Source organism: Anolis sagrei, chromosome 10 (assembly GCF_037176765.1).
Source record: "Anolis sagrei isolate rAnoSag1 chromosome 10, rAnoSag1.mat, whole genome shotgun sequence".
Taxonomy (NCBI): Eukaryota; Metazoa; Chordata; class Lepidosauria; order Squamata; family Dactyloidae; genus Anolis; species Anolis sagrei.
This window is the reverse complement of record NC_090030.1, coordinates 11103573-11124122: the sequence shown is the minus strand read 5'-3', so window position 1 is coordinate 11124122 and position 20550 is coordinate 11103573. Positions and strand designations below refer to the sequence as shown.

Sequence of the window (20550 nt, the reverse complement as noted above, 5' to 3'; positions counted from 1 at the left end):
TGTTCCAGTTGTCCAACCTCTACATCTTATTCCTTGGCTGTCTTAAGCCGGAGGAAGCATCTGAGCTTCATCTCTGTAGTTTTATCTACCTCTTTTATCTGGAATCTTCAGTGTTAATTATTCATGATGCTCAATTAATTATGTACATGTGCCCAGAGGCATTTGGGTACGGGGTCTGTTTCAAGAGGGGACGGAAGCAAAAGGGTCTTGGACACATTCACACACCTCTCCCTCCCACGTCTAGTATATATATGTGCATGCATCTGAATTGGGGAGCTTTTGGCACATAGGCAGCAGCATCAAATTCCCCCCTTGGTACTTTTTGGGGTGCTCCTATGCTCTGTTCCCCACTGTGCCTGCCTGACAGCCGTTCTCCGAACATTTTCCAAATCAGAGCTGAAGCCACTGCCTTGGGGCAGTCTGTCACTTTGAAATCCATTTCTGACAAGTGATGGAAAGACGGTAAAACGTGGCATCATTGATGGGCAAAGATGTTGCAGCATCTCTTTCACTCTTTTACTCTCTAGGTACCTGTCATTTTTATCAAATAGGGGACAATTAATCCTAATCTTGATGCAGAAGTTACCTTTTCTCTCTCTCTCTCTCTTTATTTTTACTACAAATGCCAGTTATAGACCAAAAAGAAAAATTCTGAGCATAATCCTTAACACTATTATTATCCTTCCTAGGATGATAGTTCAGTGGGTTAAACTGCAGAGCTGCTGAACTTGCAAACCAAAAGATTATAGGTTAGAATCCGGGGAGTGGAGTGAGTTTCCGCTGTTAGCTCCAGTTTCTGCCAACCTAGCAATTCGAAAACACACAAATATGAGTAGATCAACAGGTACTGCTCCGGCAGGAAGGTATGGTGTCATAATTGTATTATTATTTAAAACTAGCTGTACTCGGCCACACGTTGCTGTGTGGTTTAATGGTAATGTGAATGTGTGGTTTAATGGCAATTAAAGAAAAGAGAAAGAGCTTGGTTTGAGTTGCTGTGGCCCAGGGAAGGCTTTGATGGTGTCTTCTTTTATGGTCAAAGGGAGTTGGACTGGATAGCCTTTGGGGCTCGATTCCAACTGCATGGCCATTTGTTGGGATGGCTTTGATGGTGTCTTCCCTTACTGCAAAATGAGTTCGGACTGGGTGGCCTCTGGGGCCCCTTCCTATGCCCCAAAGAGTTTCCCGTGACTGTCCTTCCCTGCACAGTGTCAAAGGGCCTCTCCCCAGCAATCCCCCTCCTTCCCTGGACTCCCTCCCCATCCTCCCTTTCTGTCCTCCAGTGCAGGACCCTCTTTACCTTGTTGGGCTCTGCACTGCCCAAGAACTGCAACTGTAGCTTCCCCACAACTTCAACCACCAACTCTGCCATATTGACTGCTGGTGAGGCTTCTTTCACAACGGGAGTGGGCCTGCGGCTTCAATGCCTCTTTGCGACAGTCCTCTTGGCTCCAAAGCCCTCCCAACGGAAGGCTGTCTAGTTGGAAGGGAGCCCCAAAGGCTATGCAGCCCAACCTCCTCTGGCTGCAAAGGAAAACCCCATTAAAGCCCTCCCAACTCATGGCCACCCAGTTGGAAGGGAGCCCCTGTGTGCGTGTGTGTGTGGCTGTGCACATGTGCTTTGCTCCCAAAGCAGGTAAGGCCAGCTCCTTCATAGTGGGCAGCCACTCATGCAGCCAGGCTTGCCTTACAATCCTCCAATCTTGGGGGGAGGGTTGCCTGGTGGCCACTTGGGCCTCAAGGAGGCACTACGGTGGCTCCAGCTGCTGCCAGGGCTTGCCTTGCCAAGACTCCACTGCCTCCGTCGGGCCAGGCCTTCTCCTTCCTTCCTTCCCTCTTTCTTTTCCTCAATCCCTCCCCTCCCCAAAAGAAAGAGGACTCTGCTTTCCTTCATGGAAAGGGACTCCATAGCTAGGCTTCTCCTCACAACGGTTGGTGCTTCATTCTTCTTGCACGCTGAGGAGGGGGGCTTTTGCACATGCTTTGTAATGTATTTTTCTTTTGGGGGAGTTTTTCAGTTATTTTCCCTTCATTTTTAAAGGTTTTTTTGTTTGAAAGACATAGATAGGATTACTATGTGCTTTGCTGCCAAATTTGGTGCCAATTCATCCAGTGGTTTTTGAATTATATTAATCCCACAAGTGAACATTACATTTTTATTTATATAGAAGAGAGAAAGGAAATGTTGTTCTTCCTTGGGCAAATGCATAATCCCAAAAATTGTAAATAAAATAGAGATTTCCCCCTAGAAATCTTTGCAAGCTATGTTCTCTGTATATATCTATATGCATATTCATCTTATATATGTATTTCCCCTGAAAACTTTTGCAAGCCCAATGTCTATATATCTAAATGTATTAACTTTACATGTGCATTTTTGTTCATTGGAAGTGTTCACTGGCCTTTGCAAGCCTTATAGATCTATAAACATGTTTCTATATATGCATGTTTCTCCCTAGGCTTATACTCGAGTAGGTAAGGTTTCCCAGTTTTTGTGGTAAAATTAGGTGCCTCGGTTTATATTTGGGTTGGCTTATACTCAAGTATATATGGTAATCTATTGCACTATGGTTCTTCTCTGAAGGCTTGATCCCAGAGCCATATTTTCAGTCTCTTTTTGAACGTCAGGAGGGAGGGGCTGTTGTAAAATCGCTGGCGAGGGAGTTCCATAGCCAAGGGGCCATCAATGAGAAGGCCCTGTCTCTCGTCCCCAACAGTCGCACCTGCAAAGCAGGTGGGACTAAGAGCAGGGCCTCCCTGGATGATCTTAAACTCCAAGATGGTTCATAGGGGGAGATCTGTTCAGACAGGTAAGCTGGGCCAGAACCGTTTGGGCTTTATAGGCCAACAAGATACCCAACAAGATAAAATCGTTATTTTCCTGTTCAATCGGATCTCCGCCAGACACTTCAAGATCCTCCATCCTACCATTTTCCACCTCCCTCCTTTAATACCTTCCCTTTATTCACTTTAAACCTCTCAGAAAAAAAGGGATCTCATAGCACAGCTATCTCTGAGAGATAGTCAGACATCAAAGTATCAGAAACATATCCCTAGGGGGGAAAAACCCAGCCAGAAAATCCAGTAAATGAAATGGGAGGGGGAAAAAGTGCCATGTGTTCTTACAATACAATTATGACAACTTAATGTTATTAGAAAATATTAAATTCAATTTAGAATATCGAGAGAATACATGCAATACAGAAATGGAAACTCTGAAGGCCTACAATCTAATATGGATGCAGACTTGTCTGAAAAGGTCTCTCTATACAGAGGACCTCTTTGAAATATAAAGATCTCTGGTGCCAACAGGAGAGACTTCCAAAAAAGAACCCCCCATCATAATCCAAGTATTTTATAGCACCTGGAAAGCTAGCACATCTCACGATGGCTTCAACATTTCTAGGCTACAGCCCACTTCATGAAATGCAAATAATAATTCAAGTTTTGGGAAAAGCTGGTTTGCAGATTGAGCTGAAGACATTTGCTGCGGGAGATGAAGCATGAGGTCTCTGCTCTCCTCCAACTTGGATGTATTGCTGGATTAACATCTGTAATTTTCTCCCACACTTCCAATGCAAAAAGCAACAGGAAAAGACACAGAAATCCCAAACACAAGATAAACTGTATCTTCAACAGTGGAGAACCAAACTCAAGCGGAAAATTGGCGGCATGTGATTCTCATCTCAAGCTGACATAGATTGAAGGATTGCAAGAATAATTGTGTATGACATCCTCAACCCACTAGGAGCTACGCCACCAAGATCTGATGACAACTGCAATGTCTTTCTATGCTTCTTGAGGAACCTCACAAATACTAAAGACTTGTTAACTGGCAGGACAGAATGTCCCTTTCTCTTTTGGAAAGGAAGCAGGAAACAGGCTGTTTGGAAAAGGTGCTCAGTTTTGGCAGGGAGCTTCCAGTGATGCCACCAAATGAGAGGAGCATGGTCCACATAACACTGAGGGATGCATGTGTTTCCCAGAAAAAAGAGAACAGGAACATTTTCCAGGATTCTCGATAATGCCATCTGATGTGTAACACATTTGATTTAAATGTCACATTCACACACATTCAAAGCCTTATCCTAGAAAGCGTTGTGTTGAAAATTTTGTAGCAAGGCAATGAGAAGAGCAAACATTTCCTTACATTTAGTAAAACATGATGAAACTACTCTTTTGTTGTTGTTTACGTGTGCCTTGTGTCCAACTTAATGCAACCTCAGATGAACCAATCATGGGGTTTCTTGGCCAGATTTGTTTGGGGAGAGAGTGGTATTGCCTTCCTCTGAACCATGGCCTGAGTGGAGATGCGAATCCCGGCCTTCAGAACCCTACTTCAACACTCAAGTCATGACACCATACTGGCTCTCACTTTTTTAAAAGACACATACTGAATACACACACACACATATGATACTCGATTAATATTTGAGGTATCATATATCCACATTTTTACTTTATTTCACTGAGGCATAACTGTAGTATTTTCAGGTTCACTTACTCACTCTCTGCAATGCTTTCCAGTTTCATTTCATGTTGAGAAAAATCCGATGCCATACAATTATCTGGGTATTTCCTTCTGCTAAAGGATGTGTGAGCTTGCAGAGAAGACAACATGTCTTGACTACTTGTACTTGTGACTGATTGAGAAGCAAGAGATTCTGCACTACAGAAACAAAGCGTAGCAAAGAGTTCACTGTTTAGTCGATCCATCTGAGCGGTAGGTTTGCCTCCAATTGAAGTCAAGATTTAAAGACCTAAGGACCGCGGATACTGAGAGTCCATGCCTGGCGAGCCCAACCAATTGCCAATATTCCTGGATGAACTAACACTCACCATCACTGAAGACAAGGAAATAGGGTTTTGGGGGGTGGGGGGGTGCTGTGTTTGACACAATAACTAGAACTTCATATCCTACATTTAGCTCAGTTAACACAACTAAGTGCAGTGCAACAATCGAGACAACTAAGAAGTGTGTGCGCACAAAGTTTTCTGTCCATAGCTCAGACGTATGGAACCTCTACCTCTGATGTATGCAATCTGCACATACAATACAATCCCTATCAGTATCAGTATCCACATTTCATTGGTCCATATCCAATAAAACATGGCCTCTCTAGGCATTTTCTAAGCCCTCCAATGTGACTCTATGTTATTCTTGACCCCAAAGTTCTCAATTTCAATAGGGTTACCTTTTATCCACAGTCTCGTGTGTGCAAGCAAAGTCAAGGGCCATATCCTCCATGGATATGAGGGTTGTACTGTACAGTTTTGGCATTTCAGACTGAATTTTTACATAGTTTCTGTTTCCCAGAGAAAGGAATGTTGTTTTAGAAGATGGTCATGATTTGAGTGAAACTTCACAGCTACAGGTGGAGTCGACCATTCCATCTGTGAGCTCAGTGTCTGTCGATTCCCAGGCTGGCCAGTCCCAGGATAATGAGTTATTCAGCCTTGAAGGTGATGGGGATTCGGTTAGGGAGGACCGTTTGCAATTAAGGGTACCCAAAGTGCTTGGCTTGCTAACAAATGGGGTTCGAGGTCAACGTAATGCTTCATGCTAGGAAAGCATATTTAACGATCTGATTAAAGTCAACCTTTTTTCAGTGCAACTTTGCTTACACCCTGTTAACTTCTCTGGAATTGCCTCGGCTTTTGGGGAAAGCTTTTGGCTCTTTGGGACTTTGGCTTTGATCTTGGTTTCTGGGGACTTTGTCATGCTGCCATGGATTCTTGTTTGACCAATGCTTGTGGATTATACTTCATGTTATTTGCCTTTGGACCTTGGAAACTCTGCCTTTGAAATGAAGACTCTGTTTTGGCTATTGAACTTTTATAACCTTATTTTTATATTTATGATTTTGCTTTTTTCTTTTCTCCAAAAAACTACAAAACCTACAGCCTTGGTGTGTGGTATTGTTCTGAGCAAGGTGAATCTATCCTGAGTTGCGACGATCTGGAGATGAAATGCCAGGATGTCAAGTTAACACCTTTTCTATATACAAATCATGTTCCTATCAGAAAACTATGAGAATTTCCCATACATCCGACCAATTACTTTTTTGGAGTATCCAGCTCCAAAATCCCATGACTATGGTCCCATGGATGACCAAGTTCTGGCAAGAGAGCCACAGGTGTACAGAGGGGAGAAAGTGAGTAAAATGCAGCTGCACAGAACAATTAACACTCTTCTCCTTGTTGCCAAACTCTGCTCCTGTCAATCTTCCCCTATTCACCTCACTTCATCATCACTCTGAAGTGTCAAAGCCAATGCCTAGCAGCAGGCCTACTGATTTTCAAATGGCTGTTTGCACAAGGAAACGGCTCTCCTGCTGGGACTTAATGGGCTGATGGATGGCTCGTTTAAGCCCAGACTCATCAAGGAAATGATCAGGAGAAATTGGCAAAGGGGGAGCAGCAAACACCTGGCAGGGCAAGGAGGTGGATGGCACCATGCCCAGCAGCCCCTGCTCACCAAGAAAGCTCTGGAAGGACTATCATGCGAGTAATGGTGAATGCAGATGGTGCTGTGGTTTCTGGAACAAGGTGGGATTTTAGTAATCAAAGGATCCGATATCTAAGTTGAACCATCCAAGGAGCCATGCTCCATTGCCCCTTCCAAAGTAATAACACCCAATAAGTTGCTATTCAAATCTCAAAGGCAAGGTACTATCCGTTCCACAACCTTGGGCTGTTAACTTTACTTGAAGCGTCTTTGCAAAATAATGTTAAATGTTGCTTTGTTTTGCCAGGTCTGGAAAACTGTATTTCCTTAGCAATGTCCACATACAATCTGCACCAAACTGACTGGTCTGCACCAAGCTTTCTGACTGGCTGCCACTTCCACAGGCTGCTGCCATCTCCATAAATAACTGACCTGGACCAAACTTGGCATACATAACCCCCATGACCCCTTTTACATTCTGGTGCAGTTTACGGGAGGATGGACCACGGATTATGGGATTTGCAGTACTTTCAGTTGCTTCAGCTCCCACAGACCACTGTGATGCCCACCAATGATGGAACTGGACCAAATTTGGCACACAGAACTCCCATTATCCACTTTACATCCTGGTGCAGTTTGAGAGAGGATGGACCATGGATGATGGGATCTGCAGTACCTTCACTCACTTCCAGAGATCACTACAACCCCCATGAATGACAAACCTGGACTAAACTTGGCACATGGACCCAGTGTGGCCCACTTAATGTCCTGGTGCAGTTTGGTGGGAGGGGGGGGGCAATAACGGATTATGGGATTTGCAGTATCTTCATCCAACATACCTCCCATATACCATTGGGATGCCCACAAATGACAAAACGGGACCAAACTTGGCACACAGAACCCTCCATGACCCATTTTACATCCTGATGTAGTTTGGAGGTGGCAGGACCATGGATGATGGGACTTACAGTACCTTCAATCGCTTCCAGAGACCACTGTAACCCACACCAGTGACGGATCAAGACCAAACATGGCACACAGAGTCCCCATGACCCACTCTACGTCCTGGTACGGTCTGTGGGATGATAGATCATGGATAATGGAACTTGCAGTACATTCACTCACTTCCTGAGACCACTGCAACCCACACCAATGACTGATCAAGTCCAAACTTGGCACACAGAGCCCCCATGAGCCACTCTACATCCTGGTGTGGTTTGGAAGAGGATGGACTATAGATGATGGGATTTACATATGGGAGTTGTAGCACCCCCTGAACCCAGTCGACATTGGATCTAGACTAAACTTGGAGCACAGACAAACAATGCCTTCCTCAAATAACCCGGGCACTGCCAGGTCCCCAAGCTAGTGATAAATAAAATTACACACATTTCCCTAAATTTAGTCTATCAAAAAAATCTATCATTTTTTTCTGGTTTTAATGGGTGATTTAGAAAAAAAAACTGCATAGCATGATTACAGGTAATCTTATTCAACCAGCCTTGGAACTTCTGGGGTTTCGGTGGTCATTAGCCATGCCATTTCCAGCATATTTTCATAGTCATTAGTGTTAAAAATCTGATTGTTCGTAATTATAAATGTAGTATTAGGGACTCTGGGAAGTTGTCTCCATTCCGTCAGAGTAGAGGCCTCACACAGACCTTGTTTTCCACTTTGTGTTGCCCCTCGCAATGATCTCTCTTGCGTCATTCATTTCTAAAGGCCAGTAGCAAGAGGCTCTGCTAATTAATGAGCCGTATTCAGCTGGGTTCCCCAGAGAACGGACATGGTTTCTTATAGAGCTGCAGAGCTGAACAGCAACCGTGGAGCCATTATTGGCTGATTAAACGTGCCTTGGGTACTCAGGACTTTGGGGGAATAGGAGATCATGCCACGGAGCCTGCTTTTGGTCTTTTATCCTTCTCTTGTTGGGTACTTTGTAGTTCTGTGCTTCCCAACCAAGCATGCTCCTTAATTGCCATCATCTATTTGCTATTAGAGCAATGGGCCATTCGACAGGCATGATTTCTGCTGCTCTAGAGACTAGGAGCTCATCTACACAGGAGAATTAATGCACTCGCGCCTCTTGAAACTGTCATGGCTCAATGCTATGGGCTCTTTAGAGTTGGGAATTGGCAAGGCACCAGTACTCTTTGGCAGAGAAGACCTTGCAAAACTACAACTCCCTTTGTATTGTCGAAGGCTTTCATGGCCGGAATCACCGGGTTGTTGTAGGTTTTTTCGGGCTATATGGCCATGGTCTAGAGGCATTCTCTAGAGGCGAAACGTCAGGAGAGAATGCCTCTAGACCAGTGTTTCTCAACCTGGGGGTCGGGACCCCTGAGGGGGTTGCGAGGGGGTGTCAGAGGGGTTGCCAAAGACCATAAGAAAACACAGTATTTTCTGATGGTCATGGGGATTCCATGTGGGAAGTTTGAGCCAATTCTATCGTTGGTGGAGTTCAGAATGTTCTTTGGTTGTAATGAACTATAAATCCCAGCAACTACAACTCCCAAATGTCAAGATCTATTTTCCCCAGACTCCACATTTGGGCATATTGAGTATTTGTGCCAAGTTTGGTCCAGATCCACCATTGCATGGGTCCACAGTGCTCTCTGGATATAGGTGAACTACAACTCCCAAATTCAAGGTCAATGCCCATCAAACCCTTCCGTTGTTTTCCATTGGTCATGGGAGCCAAGTTTAGTTCAAATCCATCGCTGGTGGAGTTCAGAATGCTCTTTGATTATAAGTGAACTATAAATCCCAACAACTACAACTCCCAAATTACAAAACCAATCCTCCCCCAACTCCACTAGCATTCACATTTGGGTGTATTGGGTATTTGTGCCCAGTTTGGTCCAGTGAATGAAAATGCATCCTGCATATCAGATATTTGCATTATGATTTATAACAGTAGTAAAATGACTGTTATGAAGTAGCAATGAAAACAATATTATGGTTGGGGGTCACCACAACACGAGGGACTTTATTAAGGGGTCACACCATTAGGAAGGTTGAGAAACACTGCTCTAGACCATGGCCATATAGCCCAAAAAAACCTACAACAACCCTACAACTCCCTTTGACCAGAAGCCCAACATAAAAACTTAATATGGCTGTAAACAATGCAATTTCATCATATCATAGACCAGGGGTCCTCAAACTTAAGGCCCGGAGGCCAGATACGGCCCTCCAAGGTTATTTACCCGGCCCTCACTCAGGGTCAACCTAAATCTGAAACGACTTGAAAGCACACAGCAACAACAACAACAATCCTATCTCATCCGCCAAAAGCAGGCCCACACTTCCCATTGAAATACTAATGTTTATATGTGTTAAAATTGTTCTTCATTTTAATTATTGTATTGTTTTAAGTGTGGTTTTTTTTGCACTACAAATAAGATATGTGCAGTGTGCATAGGAATTAATTCATGTTTTTTTCCAATTATAATCGGGCCCTCCAACAGTTTGTGGGACTCTGACCTGGCCCTCTGTTTAAGAAGTTCGAGGACCCCTGTCATAGACTATCACTCGTGGTCGAAGGTGATTGCCTTCCAAGTGTAGGGTTTTGGTGGTGGGTTTGTATTATTATTATTATTATTATTATTATTATTATTAATTTTCAGCTACTGCAAGAAGATCGCGCAGGCAGACTACAAGCAGGGACATAACGCCGTTGCTCAGATGATTAATTGGAACTTGTGCCACAAATACCATCTGCCTGCGACAAAGAACTGGTGGGATCCTCTGGGACTTCTGGATTCAGACAGACAGAGTTTTGGAGCATAATACTCCTAACCTCACAATCGTGTTAAAAAACAAAGTATGGATTGTCGATGTCGCAATCCCAGGTGACAGCAGGATTGCAGAGAAACAACTGGAAAAGCTGACATGATATGAGGATTTAAAGATCGAACTGCAAAGACTCTGGCACAAACCAGTCAAGGTGGTCCCAGTGGTGATTGGCACACTGGGTGCAGTGCCTAAAGACCTTGGCCTGCACTTAAACACAATCGGCGTTGACAAAATTACCATCTGCCAGCTGCAGAAGGCCACCTTACAGGGATCTGCACGCATTATTCGCTGATACATCACACAGTCCTAGACACTTGGGAAGATCCAATTCAACAGCCAGCAGAGTGTCTGCTGTGGACTCATCTTGTTGTGTTTCTAATAATAATAATAATAATAATAATAATAATAATAATAATAATACTTTATTTATACCCCGCCACCATCTCACCAAAGGGGACTCGGGGCAGCTTACAGAACGACAAAAAAATAAGTAAAAATAAGTAAATAAATAAACATAAAAGTACAATAAAACAGTGCAAAGTAACAAAATGAAAAATCAAATGCAACAGGCGGACCAAATGTACAACACAAATTGATAAAACTCTGGATTAGATGAAAAAAATTTTAAAAAGTATCTTTGTAAGAGAGAAGCTCATAGGGGACGGAAGAGTGCAGGTGGAGGGAAGTGCAATATGAGGACAACATTTTGGGAGGAACAACAAGAAAAAAGTATATGGTCACTCTCCAAAGGCACAACAGAAGAGCCAAGTTTGTAAATCCTTCTCGAAGGCTGCTAGAGTGGGAGCTTGCCTAATTACACCAGATAGTGAGTTCTACAGCTGGGGGGCCACAGCGGAGAAGGCTCTCTCCCTCGTCCCACAAGACATGCCTGTGACGGAGGAAGGGGCGAAAGGAGGGCCTCCCCCGAAGATTGAAGAGATCGAGCAGGTTTATGGAAGGAGATGCGGTCACGAAGGTAGGTGGGTCCCAAACAGTTTAGGGCTTTGTAGGTGACTATGGAGCCCTATTCTTGCTCTGCATGTTCTTTCGCAGGGAGGGCATTGATTTTCAGATGGAAGGTGGTCCCAGTTAGGGTTTGCTTGATGTGCTTTCCTCCTGGCACATTTCTTCCTTTTGCTCTTGATTCGTGCCTCTTCGAATTCCACAGCACTGCTGGTCACAGCTGACCTCCAGTTAGAACACTCAAAGGCCAGGGCTTCCCAGTTCTCAGTGTCTATACCACAGTTTGGTTTTAAGCCTATCTTTAAAGATCTTTTCCCATCCACCAACATTCCTTTTTCCATTCTTGAGTTGAGAGTAGAATAACCGCTTTGGGAGATGGTGATCAGGCATTAAGACAATGCAGCCAGTCCAATGAAGGTGATGGAGAAGGATCATTGCTTCAATGCTGGTGGTCTTTGCTTCTTCCAGAATGCTGATATTGTCTGCCTGTCTTATTTATTTAGTTATTTATTTCCAAGAAATGTGTAGGATTTGGAGGCAACTCTGATGGAATCGTACCAGAAATTGAGTGTAACGTCTGTAGGCATATATCAAGGTTGGGAGGACAATAGCTTTGTAAACAAGCCTCTTGGTCTTCCCTACAAATGTCCCAATCCTCAAACACTCTCTGCTTCATTTGTAAAAATGCTGCACTCGCGGAGCTCAGATTGGGCAGCAGGTACTAGATTTCCCAGCCAGCATTGCAAATGTGCCCATCACTTTGGAGGAATTGAAGTGGCCAGTGGTCATGCTGGTTGGGAGTTTTTGTGAGCTGTAGCTCAAAAAGTCATTTTGCCCAACTATAAGTGTGCTAAGTACCCTAACTTTTCCCCAAGTTGAGTGTTTAGAGAGCTTTATACATGGGCTTTGGCAAGGTTTCCAAGGGACCAGTGAGTACTGCTGAAAATGATCACATAGAACAAGGAAGAACAAAACCCAAAGATGGGAAAAGTCCACATTGATGGAGAAGCAAAGGAGGTGCAAAGTGGGAAAGGCCCACAAACAGAGCACTGTGGTCCTACCTTAGTTTCCTTGATCTTCACAGCAATCACTTGCTTGCGCTGGCGGATGATTTCCATCAGCTCATCGCACTCTTCCATCAGTTTTGCCTCATGCATGGCTGTGTTCACCTGGTCAGCGAAAAGAAAAGAAGCTAAAAGAAGGAACAGGATGGCAGATATTAGGCAATACGGTGGCACTTGTCCCACTCTTCTTTAGAAGAGGAATCCTTGCAGATTTAGCTGGAACTTTCTGGGAGAAATGTCCAGAAGAAGGCAGAATGCCCAATCCCTATTGTTTGTTTGTTTATTTATTTATTTATTTATTTATAAGTTTGGTCCAGACCTATCATTATTTGAGTCCACAGTTCTCTCTGGATGTAGGTGAACTACAACTTCAAAAGTCAAGGTCAATGCCCGCCAAACCCTTCCAGTATTTTCTGTTGGTCATGGGGATTCTGTGTGGGAAGTTTGGCCCAATTCCATTGTTGGTGGGGTTCAGAATGCTTTTTGACTGTAGGTGAACTATAAAGCCCAGCAACTACAACTCCCAAATCGCAAGGTCTATTTTCCCCAAACTCCACCAGTGTTCATGTTTGTGCATATTAAGTATCTGTGCCAAGTTTGGTCCAGCTCCATCATTGTTTGATTACACAGTGCTCTCTGGATGTAGGTGAATTACAACTGCAAAACTCAAGTTCAGTGCCCACCAAACCCTTCCAGTATTTTCTATTGGTCATGGGAGTTCTGTGTGCCAAGTTTGGTTCAATTCCATCATTGGTGGGGTTAAGAATGTCCTTTGATTGTAGGTGAACTATAAATCCCAGCAACTACAATTCCCAAATGACAAAATCTCCCCAACTGCACCAGTATTCAAATTTGGGTTTATCAGATATTTGTACCAAATTTGGTCCAATGAATGAAAATACATCTTGCATATCAGATATTTACATTATGATTCATAAGAGTAGCAAAATTACAGTTATGAAGAAGCAACAAAAATAATGTTATGTTTGGGGGTCACCACCACATGAGGAACTGGATTAAGGGGTCGTGGCATTAGGAAGGTTGAGAAACAGTGGTTTAAGAAGTTATGTGTTTTGTATCTGCTCTTTCTTCAGGTGTTGTTTTAACAACTGTAGTATTATCTATATAAATAAAATGTAATGTTCGTTTGTGGGATTAACATAACTCAAAAACCACAGGATGAATTGACAGGAAATTTGGACACTTACTAACCCAAGGAGTGACCATCACTCAAAAAATTGATTTTGTCATTTGGGAGTTGTAGTTGCTGGGATTTATAGTTCACCTAAACCAAAGAGCATTCTGAACTCCACCAATGATGGAATTGAACCAAACGGGGTACACAGGACTCCCAGGACCGACAGAAAACACCAGAAGGGTTTGGTGGGCATTGACCTTGTGTTTGGGAGTTGTCGTTTACCTACACCCAGAGAGCACTATGGATTCAAACAATGCTGGATCTGGACCAAACTTGGCACGAATATTTCATATGCCCAAATATGAACACAGATGGAGTTTGGGGGAAATAGACCTTGACATTTGGGAGTTGTAGTTACTGGGATGTATAGTTCACCTACAATCAAAGAGCCTTCTGAACCCCACCAACGATGCAATTGGGGCAAAATTCCCACATGGAACCTCCACGACCAACAGAAAATACTTAAGGCCATCCAGTCCAACTCCCTTCACCAGGGCAAGAAAACGTCATCAAACCCCTCCTGACAAATAGCCATCCAGCCATAGATAGAGATAAATATATTTAATTTTCACACTCACAGATATAGTATCATAGATTCGAAAGGGACCCCTAAAGAAGGACAATGATAGGTTGCATGTTCCAGAGTAGGCAAACCAGACACTCTCCACATCAACACTGACAAAGAACAGCAAGAAATACTGTTTACCCATAAACATAAAGACATTACATATACTAGAAACCAACACTTTCTCATTACTTTATTTTCCAGATCACCAGACTGGGCCACAGCAACACATGGCAGGGGACGGCTAGTATGTAACATATATGCCTAGCTTTTCTTTAACCCTGTTGGGAAGCTTTCTGAGTTCCAATATTAAGGGAAAGTGGGAAACAAGAGAACATTCCTCAATGCATTTCAAGGATGATTCAATGATGAACTGGGAAGCTCCATGTCTCAATCAAAGTGTGTCTTTGCTCTTTTGCTGTGCCTTTATTCTAAGATACCTGCATCACAATGGAGAAGCTTTCTTCTCATGCAATGTGGAAGGCAGTGTATTGAAGCCAAGGGAGCTTTCTTCTAAGTGGGTTTCTTGATGTTATATTCAGAGAGAAGATGGTGTTAAATATAGAAGAGTAAAAGAATTGATTCAATGGCAGAATACTGATGCCATTTGAATTGCACTGGGGTTGCACTTTGCTAGTTGCACTTTTCAGAAATCGGTAGAGTGTGAGTTTTTTTAAGTGCATACTAAAAAAAAAACATGCATAATAATGCATAGGTTGGTAAAGGTATTCCCCTGACATTAAGTTCAGTCATGTCCGACTCTGGGGTGTGGTGCTCATTTCTAAGCCAAAGAGCCGGCGTTGTCCGTAGACACCTCCAAAGTCATGTGGCCAGCACGACTGCATGGAGTGCCCTTACCTTCCCGTCAGAGCGGTACCTATTGATCTACTCATATTTGCATGTTTTCGAACTGCTAGGTTGGCAGAAGCTGGGGCTGACAGAGGGAGCTCACGCTGCTCCCCGGATTCGAACCTGCAACCTTTTGGTCAACAAGTTAAGCAGCTCAGTGCTTTAGTCCACTGCACCACCAAAGTCTCCCTAACCATGCATATATTAGTGGAAATATCAGCACCCTCGGTAGTGCAATGGGTTAAACTCTTGTGACGACAGGACTGCTGACCGAAAGGCCGGCAGTTCAAATCCGGGGGGGGGGGGCAAGGTGAGCTCCTGTTGGTCAGCTCCAGCTTCCCATTTTGGGACATGGGTGGAGCCACCCACAGGATGGTAAAATATCCAGATGTCCCCCAGGCAACATTATTTATTTATTTACAGTATTTATATTCCGCTCTTCTCACCCCGCAGGGGACTCAGGGAGGATTACAATGTACATATATATGGCAAACATTCAATGCCATAGACACACAACATATATAGACAGACACTCAGAGGCTATTTAATATTCCAGCTTCTGGCCACCAGGGGAACTGTCGCTTTCTCATTCTTTGCATACTTGCATACTTCCTGGAGATTTTTTTATGGCCTCGTAAATCAGTTGATTTAGCCTCCCCAAAAAGTGGTACCTAATTTTCCTACTTGACAGATAGAATCATAGAATCATAGAATCAAAGAGCTGGAAGAGACCTCGTGGGCCATCCAGTCCAACCCCATTCTGCCAAGAAGCAGGAATGTTGCATTCAAATCACCCCTGACAGATGGCCATCCAGCCCCTGTTTAAAAGCTTCCAAAGAAGGAGCCTCCACCACACTCCGGGGCAGAGAGTTCCACTGCTGAACAGCTCTCACAGTCAGGAAGTTCTTCCTCATGTTCAGATGGAATCTCCTTTCTTGTACTTTGAAGCCATTGTTCCATTGCGTCCTAGTCTCCAAGGAAGCAGAAAACAAGTTTGCTCCCTCCTCCCTGTGGCTTCCTCTCACATATTTATACATGGCTATCATATCTCCTCTCAGCCTTCTCTTCTTCAGGCTAAACATGCCCAGCTCCTTAAGCCGCTCCTCATAGGGCTTGTTCTCCAGACCCTTGATCATTTGAGTCGCCCTCCTCTGGACACATTCCAGCTTGTCAATATCTCTCTTGAATTGTGGTGCCCAGAATTGGACACAATATTCCAGGTGTGGTCTAACCAAAGCAGAATAGAGGGGTAGCATGACTTCCCTAGATCTAGACACTATGCTCCTATTGATGCAGGCCAAAATCCCATTGGCTTTTTTTGCCGCCACATCACATTGTTGGCTCATGTTTAACTTGTTGTCCACGAGGACTCCAAGATCTTTTTCACACGTACTGCTATCGAGCCAGGCATCCCCCATTCTATATCTTTGCATTTCGCTTTTCCTGCCAAAGTGGAGATGCAACTGTCTTTCGGGTTGCAAAGGTCGACAACAAGCTACACAATTTTGGTTGGGAGCTCACTCCGACCCGGGCTGGCTTCAAACTCATAACCTTTCGGTCAGTAGTGATCCTAATGCAGCTGACTCTCAGCCAGCTGCGCCACAGTCCAGTCTGCAACATCCTTGCAGACAGCCAATTCTCTCACACCAGAAGCGACTTGCAGTTTCTCAAGTTGCTCCTGACATGAAAAAAAGTGGAATGTATGCACGATCATGTAGATTTTAAATAGTACACATATGGAAAAAAAAACACCGTATGCAAAAATAAGATCCAAACAATGTTGAACCAAAGAGATGAGAAGGAACAAAACTCAAATAGACAGATTCACCCATCTGAAAAAAAAAAGGTCTCTGAATTCAATGGCTGTTCAGAGAAGGGGGTTATTTATTAGGATTGTAACAAGCAAAGAATTATTTTTTAAAAATCCCTTTGCTGCAGTCTTATCAAAAAGAGGTCCCTTGAACCAATTTGCGACATCATTAACCTGCCGCCTTGTTATGACAAAGCTTATTTATGTATTTGTCTGCGAGTGTTATATTTTCTCCAATCCCATTCAGAAATTTAATGAAAGGATCCCGGTGTTTTTATGAAGTCATTGATCGTTAATAAATCAATAAGTAATTTAGCTGGAGCGAGCATCTATCCTTCTACGAAGAACACGGGAAGTCAACTTACTCTTTCATATATTTACATTTAGAAAAGGGTTTGTTAAGATAATGTGTTAATCAGTATTTGTGTCAGTCCTTCAAATGCATATCTGTATATAGTTCGTGAAATGTCTATACCTGGGTGTCGGGATCCCTGGGGGGGGTCGCGAGGGGGTGTCAAAGGGGTCACCAAAGACCATCAGAAAAAACAGTATTTTCTGTTGGTCATGGGGGTTCTGTGTGGGAAATTTGACTCAATTCTACCGTTGGTGGGGTTCAGAATGTTCTTTGATTGTAGGTGAACTATAAATCCCAGCAACTACAACTCCCAAATGTCAAACTCTATTTTCCCCAAACTCCACCAGTGTTCACATTTGGGCATATCGAGTATCCATGCCAAGTTTGGTCTAGATCCATCACTGTTTGTATCCACAGTGCTCTCTGGATGTAGATAAACTACAACTCCCAAACTCAACGTCAATGAGCACCAAAACCTTCCAGTATTTTCTCTTGGTCGTGGGAGTTCTGTGTGCCAAGTTTGGTTCAATTCAATCATTGGTGGAGTTCAGAATGCTCTTGGATTGCAGGTGAACTATAAATCCCATCAACTACAGCTCCCAAATGTCAAAGTCTATTTCCCCTAAACTCCACCAGTGTTCACATTTGGGCATATTGAGTATTTGTGCCAAGTTTGGTCCAGATCCACCATTGCTTGAGTCTACTGTTCTCTCTGGATATAGGTGAACTACAATTCCAAAACTCAAGATCAGTGTCCACCAAACCCTTCCAGTATTTTCTGTTGGTCATGGGAGTTCTGTGTGCCAAGTTTGCTTCAATTCCATTGTTGGTGGAGTTCAGAATGCTCTTTGATTGTAGATTAACTATAAATCCCAGAAACTACAACTCCCAAATGACAAAATCAACACACCCCCCCCCCCCCCAACCTCACCACTATTCAAATTTGGGTGTATTGGGTATTTCGCCAAATTCGGTCCAGTGAATGAAAATACATCCAGCATATCAGATATTTACATTATGATTCATAACAGTTGAAAAATTACAGTTGAGAAGTAGCAACAAACATAATGTGATGGTTGGGGGTCTTCACAACATGAGGAACTGTATTAAGGGGTCGCGGCATTAGGAAAGTTGAGAAACACTAGTCTATATAGTCTGTAAAGTGAGATACATTTGTCATGTGTATGTATGTATGTACATGTATGTGTTTTCACAGGGTCTTATCTTAATTTGTGCTCCAAAAATGTGTTAGGGCTTATTTTCAGGGGATGTCTTATTTTTTCCAAATTGACTTTTAATGAACTGTAACTAGGGCTTATTTCTGAAGTAGGGCTTATATTTCAAGCATCCTCGAAAATCATGCTAGGTCTTATTTCTGGGAAAACGGTATATGTATATGTATGTATGTGTATATGAGTAAGTATATGAAAAGTATCTGCTATTTGCATTTAGAGCAGTGGTTCTCAACCTTTGGGTCCCCAGGTGTTTTGGCCTACAACTCCCAGAAATCCCAGCCAGTTTACCAGATGTTAGGATTTCTGGGAGTTGAAGGCCAAAACATCTGGGACCCACAGGTTGAGAACCACTGATTTAGAGGAATGGAGCCCTTGGTGGTGCAATGGGTTAAATCCTTGTGCAACTGTTTTCGGGCAGCAAAGGTCGACAGCAAGCTAGACCAATGTCTGGAAGCTCACTCTGACTTGGGCTAGCTTCGAACTCATGACATCTCGGTCAGTAGTGATTTTAATGCAGCTGACTACCAACCAGCTGCGCCACAACCCTTGTGCTGGCAGGAGTGAAGATTGACAGGTTGGAGGTTCGAATCCGGGGAGAGCGTGGATGAGATCCCTCTGTTAGCTCCAGCTCCCCATGTGGGGACATGAGATAAGCTTCCAACAAGGAAAGTAAAACATCCAGCATCTCCTTGTGTCACCAAAAAATCATTGCATATTTGATAAATGTGGATTTAATGTAATTATGTGTGGGAATGAATGGAAGGATGTATGGATGGAGTTAATAATTTTGGAAACACCCGCACAACAGTAAAATATTAAAGCCTGCAATGACTAACTATCTGCTTGCTGGACTGTAATTAAAAGTTGCTAATAAGAACTGAAAAGTAAACTGTGATAAGAACTGGACAGTGATAAGATAAATGTTTACAATGTTAACAAGGAAGTCAACACAAAGCTAACACCAATCAAGAAGAATCAACATCTGGCCAGGAAACTGAGATGGAGCCAGGATGGAAGATCTCTATCATGTTATCATGTTAGCCATGTAATTGTAAATCCAATGTAGTTGCATAGAATCTGTATGTCTGTATGTCTAATGTCCTTCTTTGTGTAAAAGCTCTGTGATCTGATATCCCTTCTCACACTGGAAATTGCAATAAAAAGAACCTATGCTTTAAAGTTATTGAAAAGTTATTCGTGACACTTGCAGACGGCCAATTCACTCACACCAGAAGCGATTTGCAGTTTCTCAAGTCACTCCTGACATGAAAAAAAAAATTAAGAGGAATTTCTCCATTGACCCACATTAAGTATGTCTGATTAGGTTTCCAGGAAAGGAAAACACACTTGCTACAAGGGCAGTTTGCAATGACTAAATGGCAGATTATTATTATTATTATTATTATTATTATTATCATCATTATTTGTACCCCACTACCATCTCCCCAAGGGACTCAGTGCGGCTTACATGAGGCCGAGCCCAAACACAACAATAAAAGCAATAAAACATCAATACAAGCAATTAAAAAACATAGACAATAAAATACACAACATTATCAAAAAAGCAACACATAATTAAAACAGTGGGAAGGCCAAATGTAAAGTTAAAATTGGAAATAATGCTGGGCCATGAACGAAAGGTGATACTAGTGTTTGTGGAGGGCATACAAGCAGACTCAGAGAAATGTAAAGTGCTTTGGAGGACAAAGTGCTATGGGATTCATTATACCGGGAAGGCACACTGGAACAACCATGTCTTCAAGCTCCTCCTGAAGACTGCCTGGGTTGGGGCCTGTCTGATGTCTTTAGGGAGTGAGTTCCAGAGTTGAGGGGCCACCACCGAAAAGGCCCTCTCCCTCGTCCCCACCAAACACGACTACGATGCGGGTGGGATCGAGAGCATGGCCTCTCCGGAGGATCAAAGGGATCATGTGGGTTCGTATACAGAGATGTGATCACGTAGGTAGGCGGGTCCCAAACCGTTCAGGGCTTTATAGGTAAGAACCTGAACCTTGAATTGGGTCCGGTAGATGAATAGCAGCCAGTGGAGCTCCTTGAACAGGAGGGATGACCGCTCTCTGTAAGGAGCCCCAGTTAACAACCTGGCTGCCGCCCATAGGATCATCTGAAATTTCCGGGCCGTTTTCAAGGGCAGCCCCATGTAGAGTGCATTGCAGTAATCCAGTCTAGAGGTGACTAAGGTGTGGACCATCTTGGCCAGATCAGCCTTCCTGAGGTATGGTCGCAGTTGACGCACAAGTCTCC

The 20550-nt window shown here is 43.4% G+C and overlaps 1 protein-coding gene across 1 annotated transcript in view; it reads right to left on the bottom strand.

The window, feature by feature from the left end:
• MID2 (midline 2) overlaps positions 1–20550 on the bottom strand; it is a 258983-nt gene that overhangs the window by 53004 nt on the left and 185429 nt on the right. Inside the window, exon 4 of the mRNA XM_060756327.2 lies at positions 12271–12378. Within this exon, the coding sequence (XP_060612310.1) occupies positions 12271–12378 (108 nt within the window). The remainder of the gene's footprint in view (positions 1–12270; positions 12379–20550) is intronic.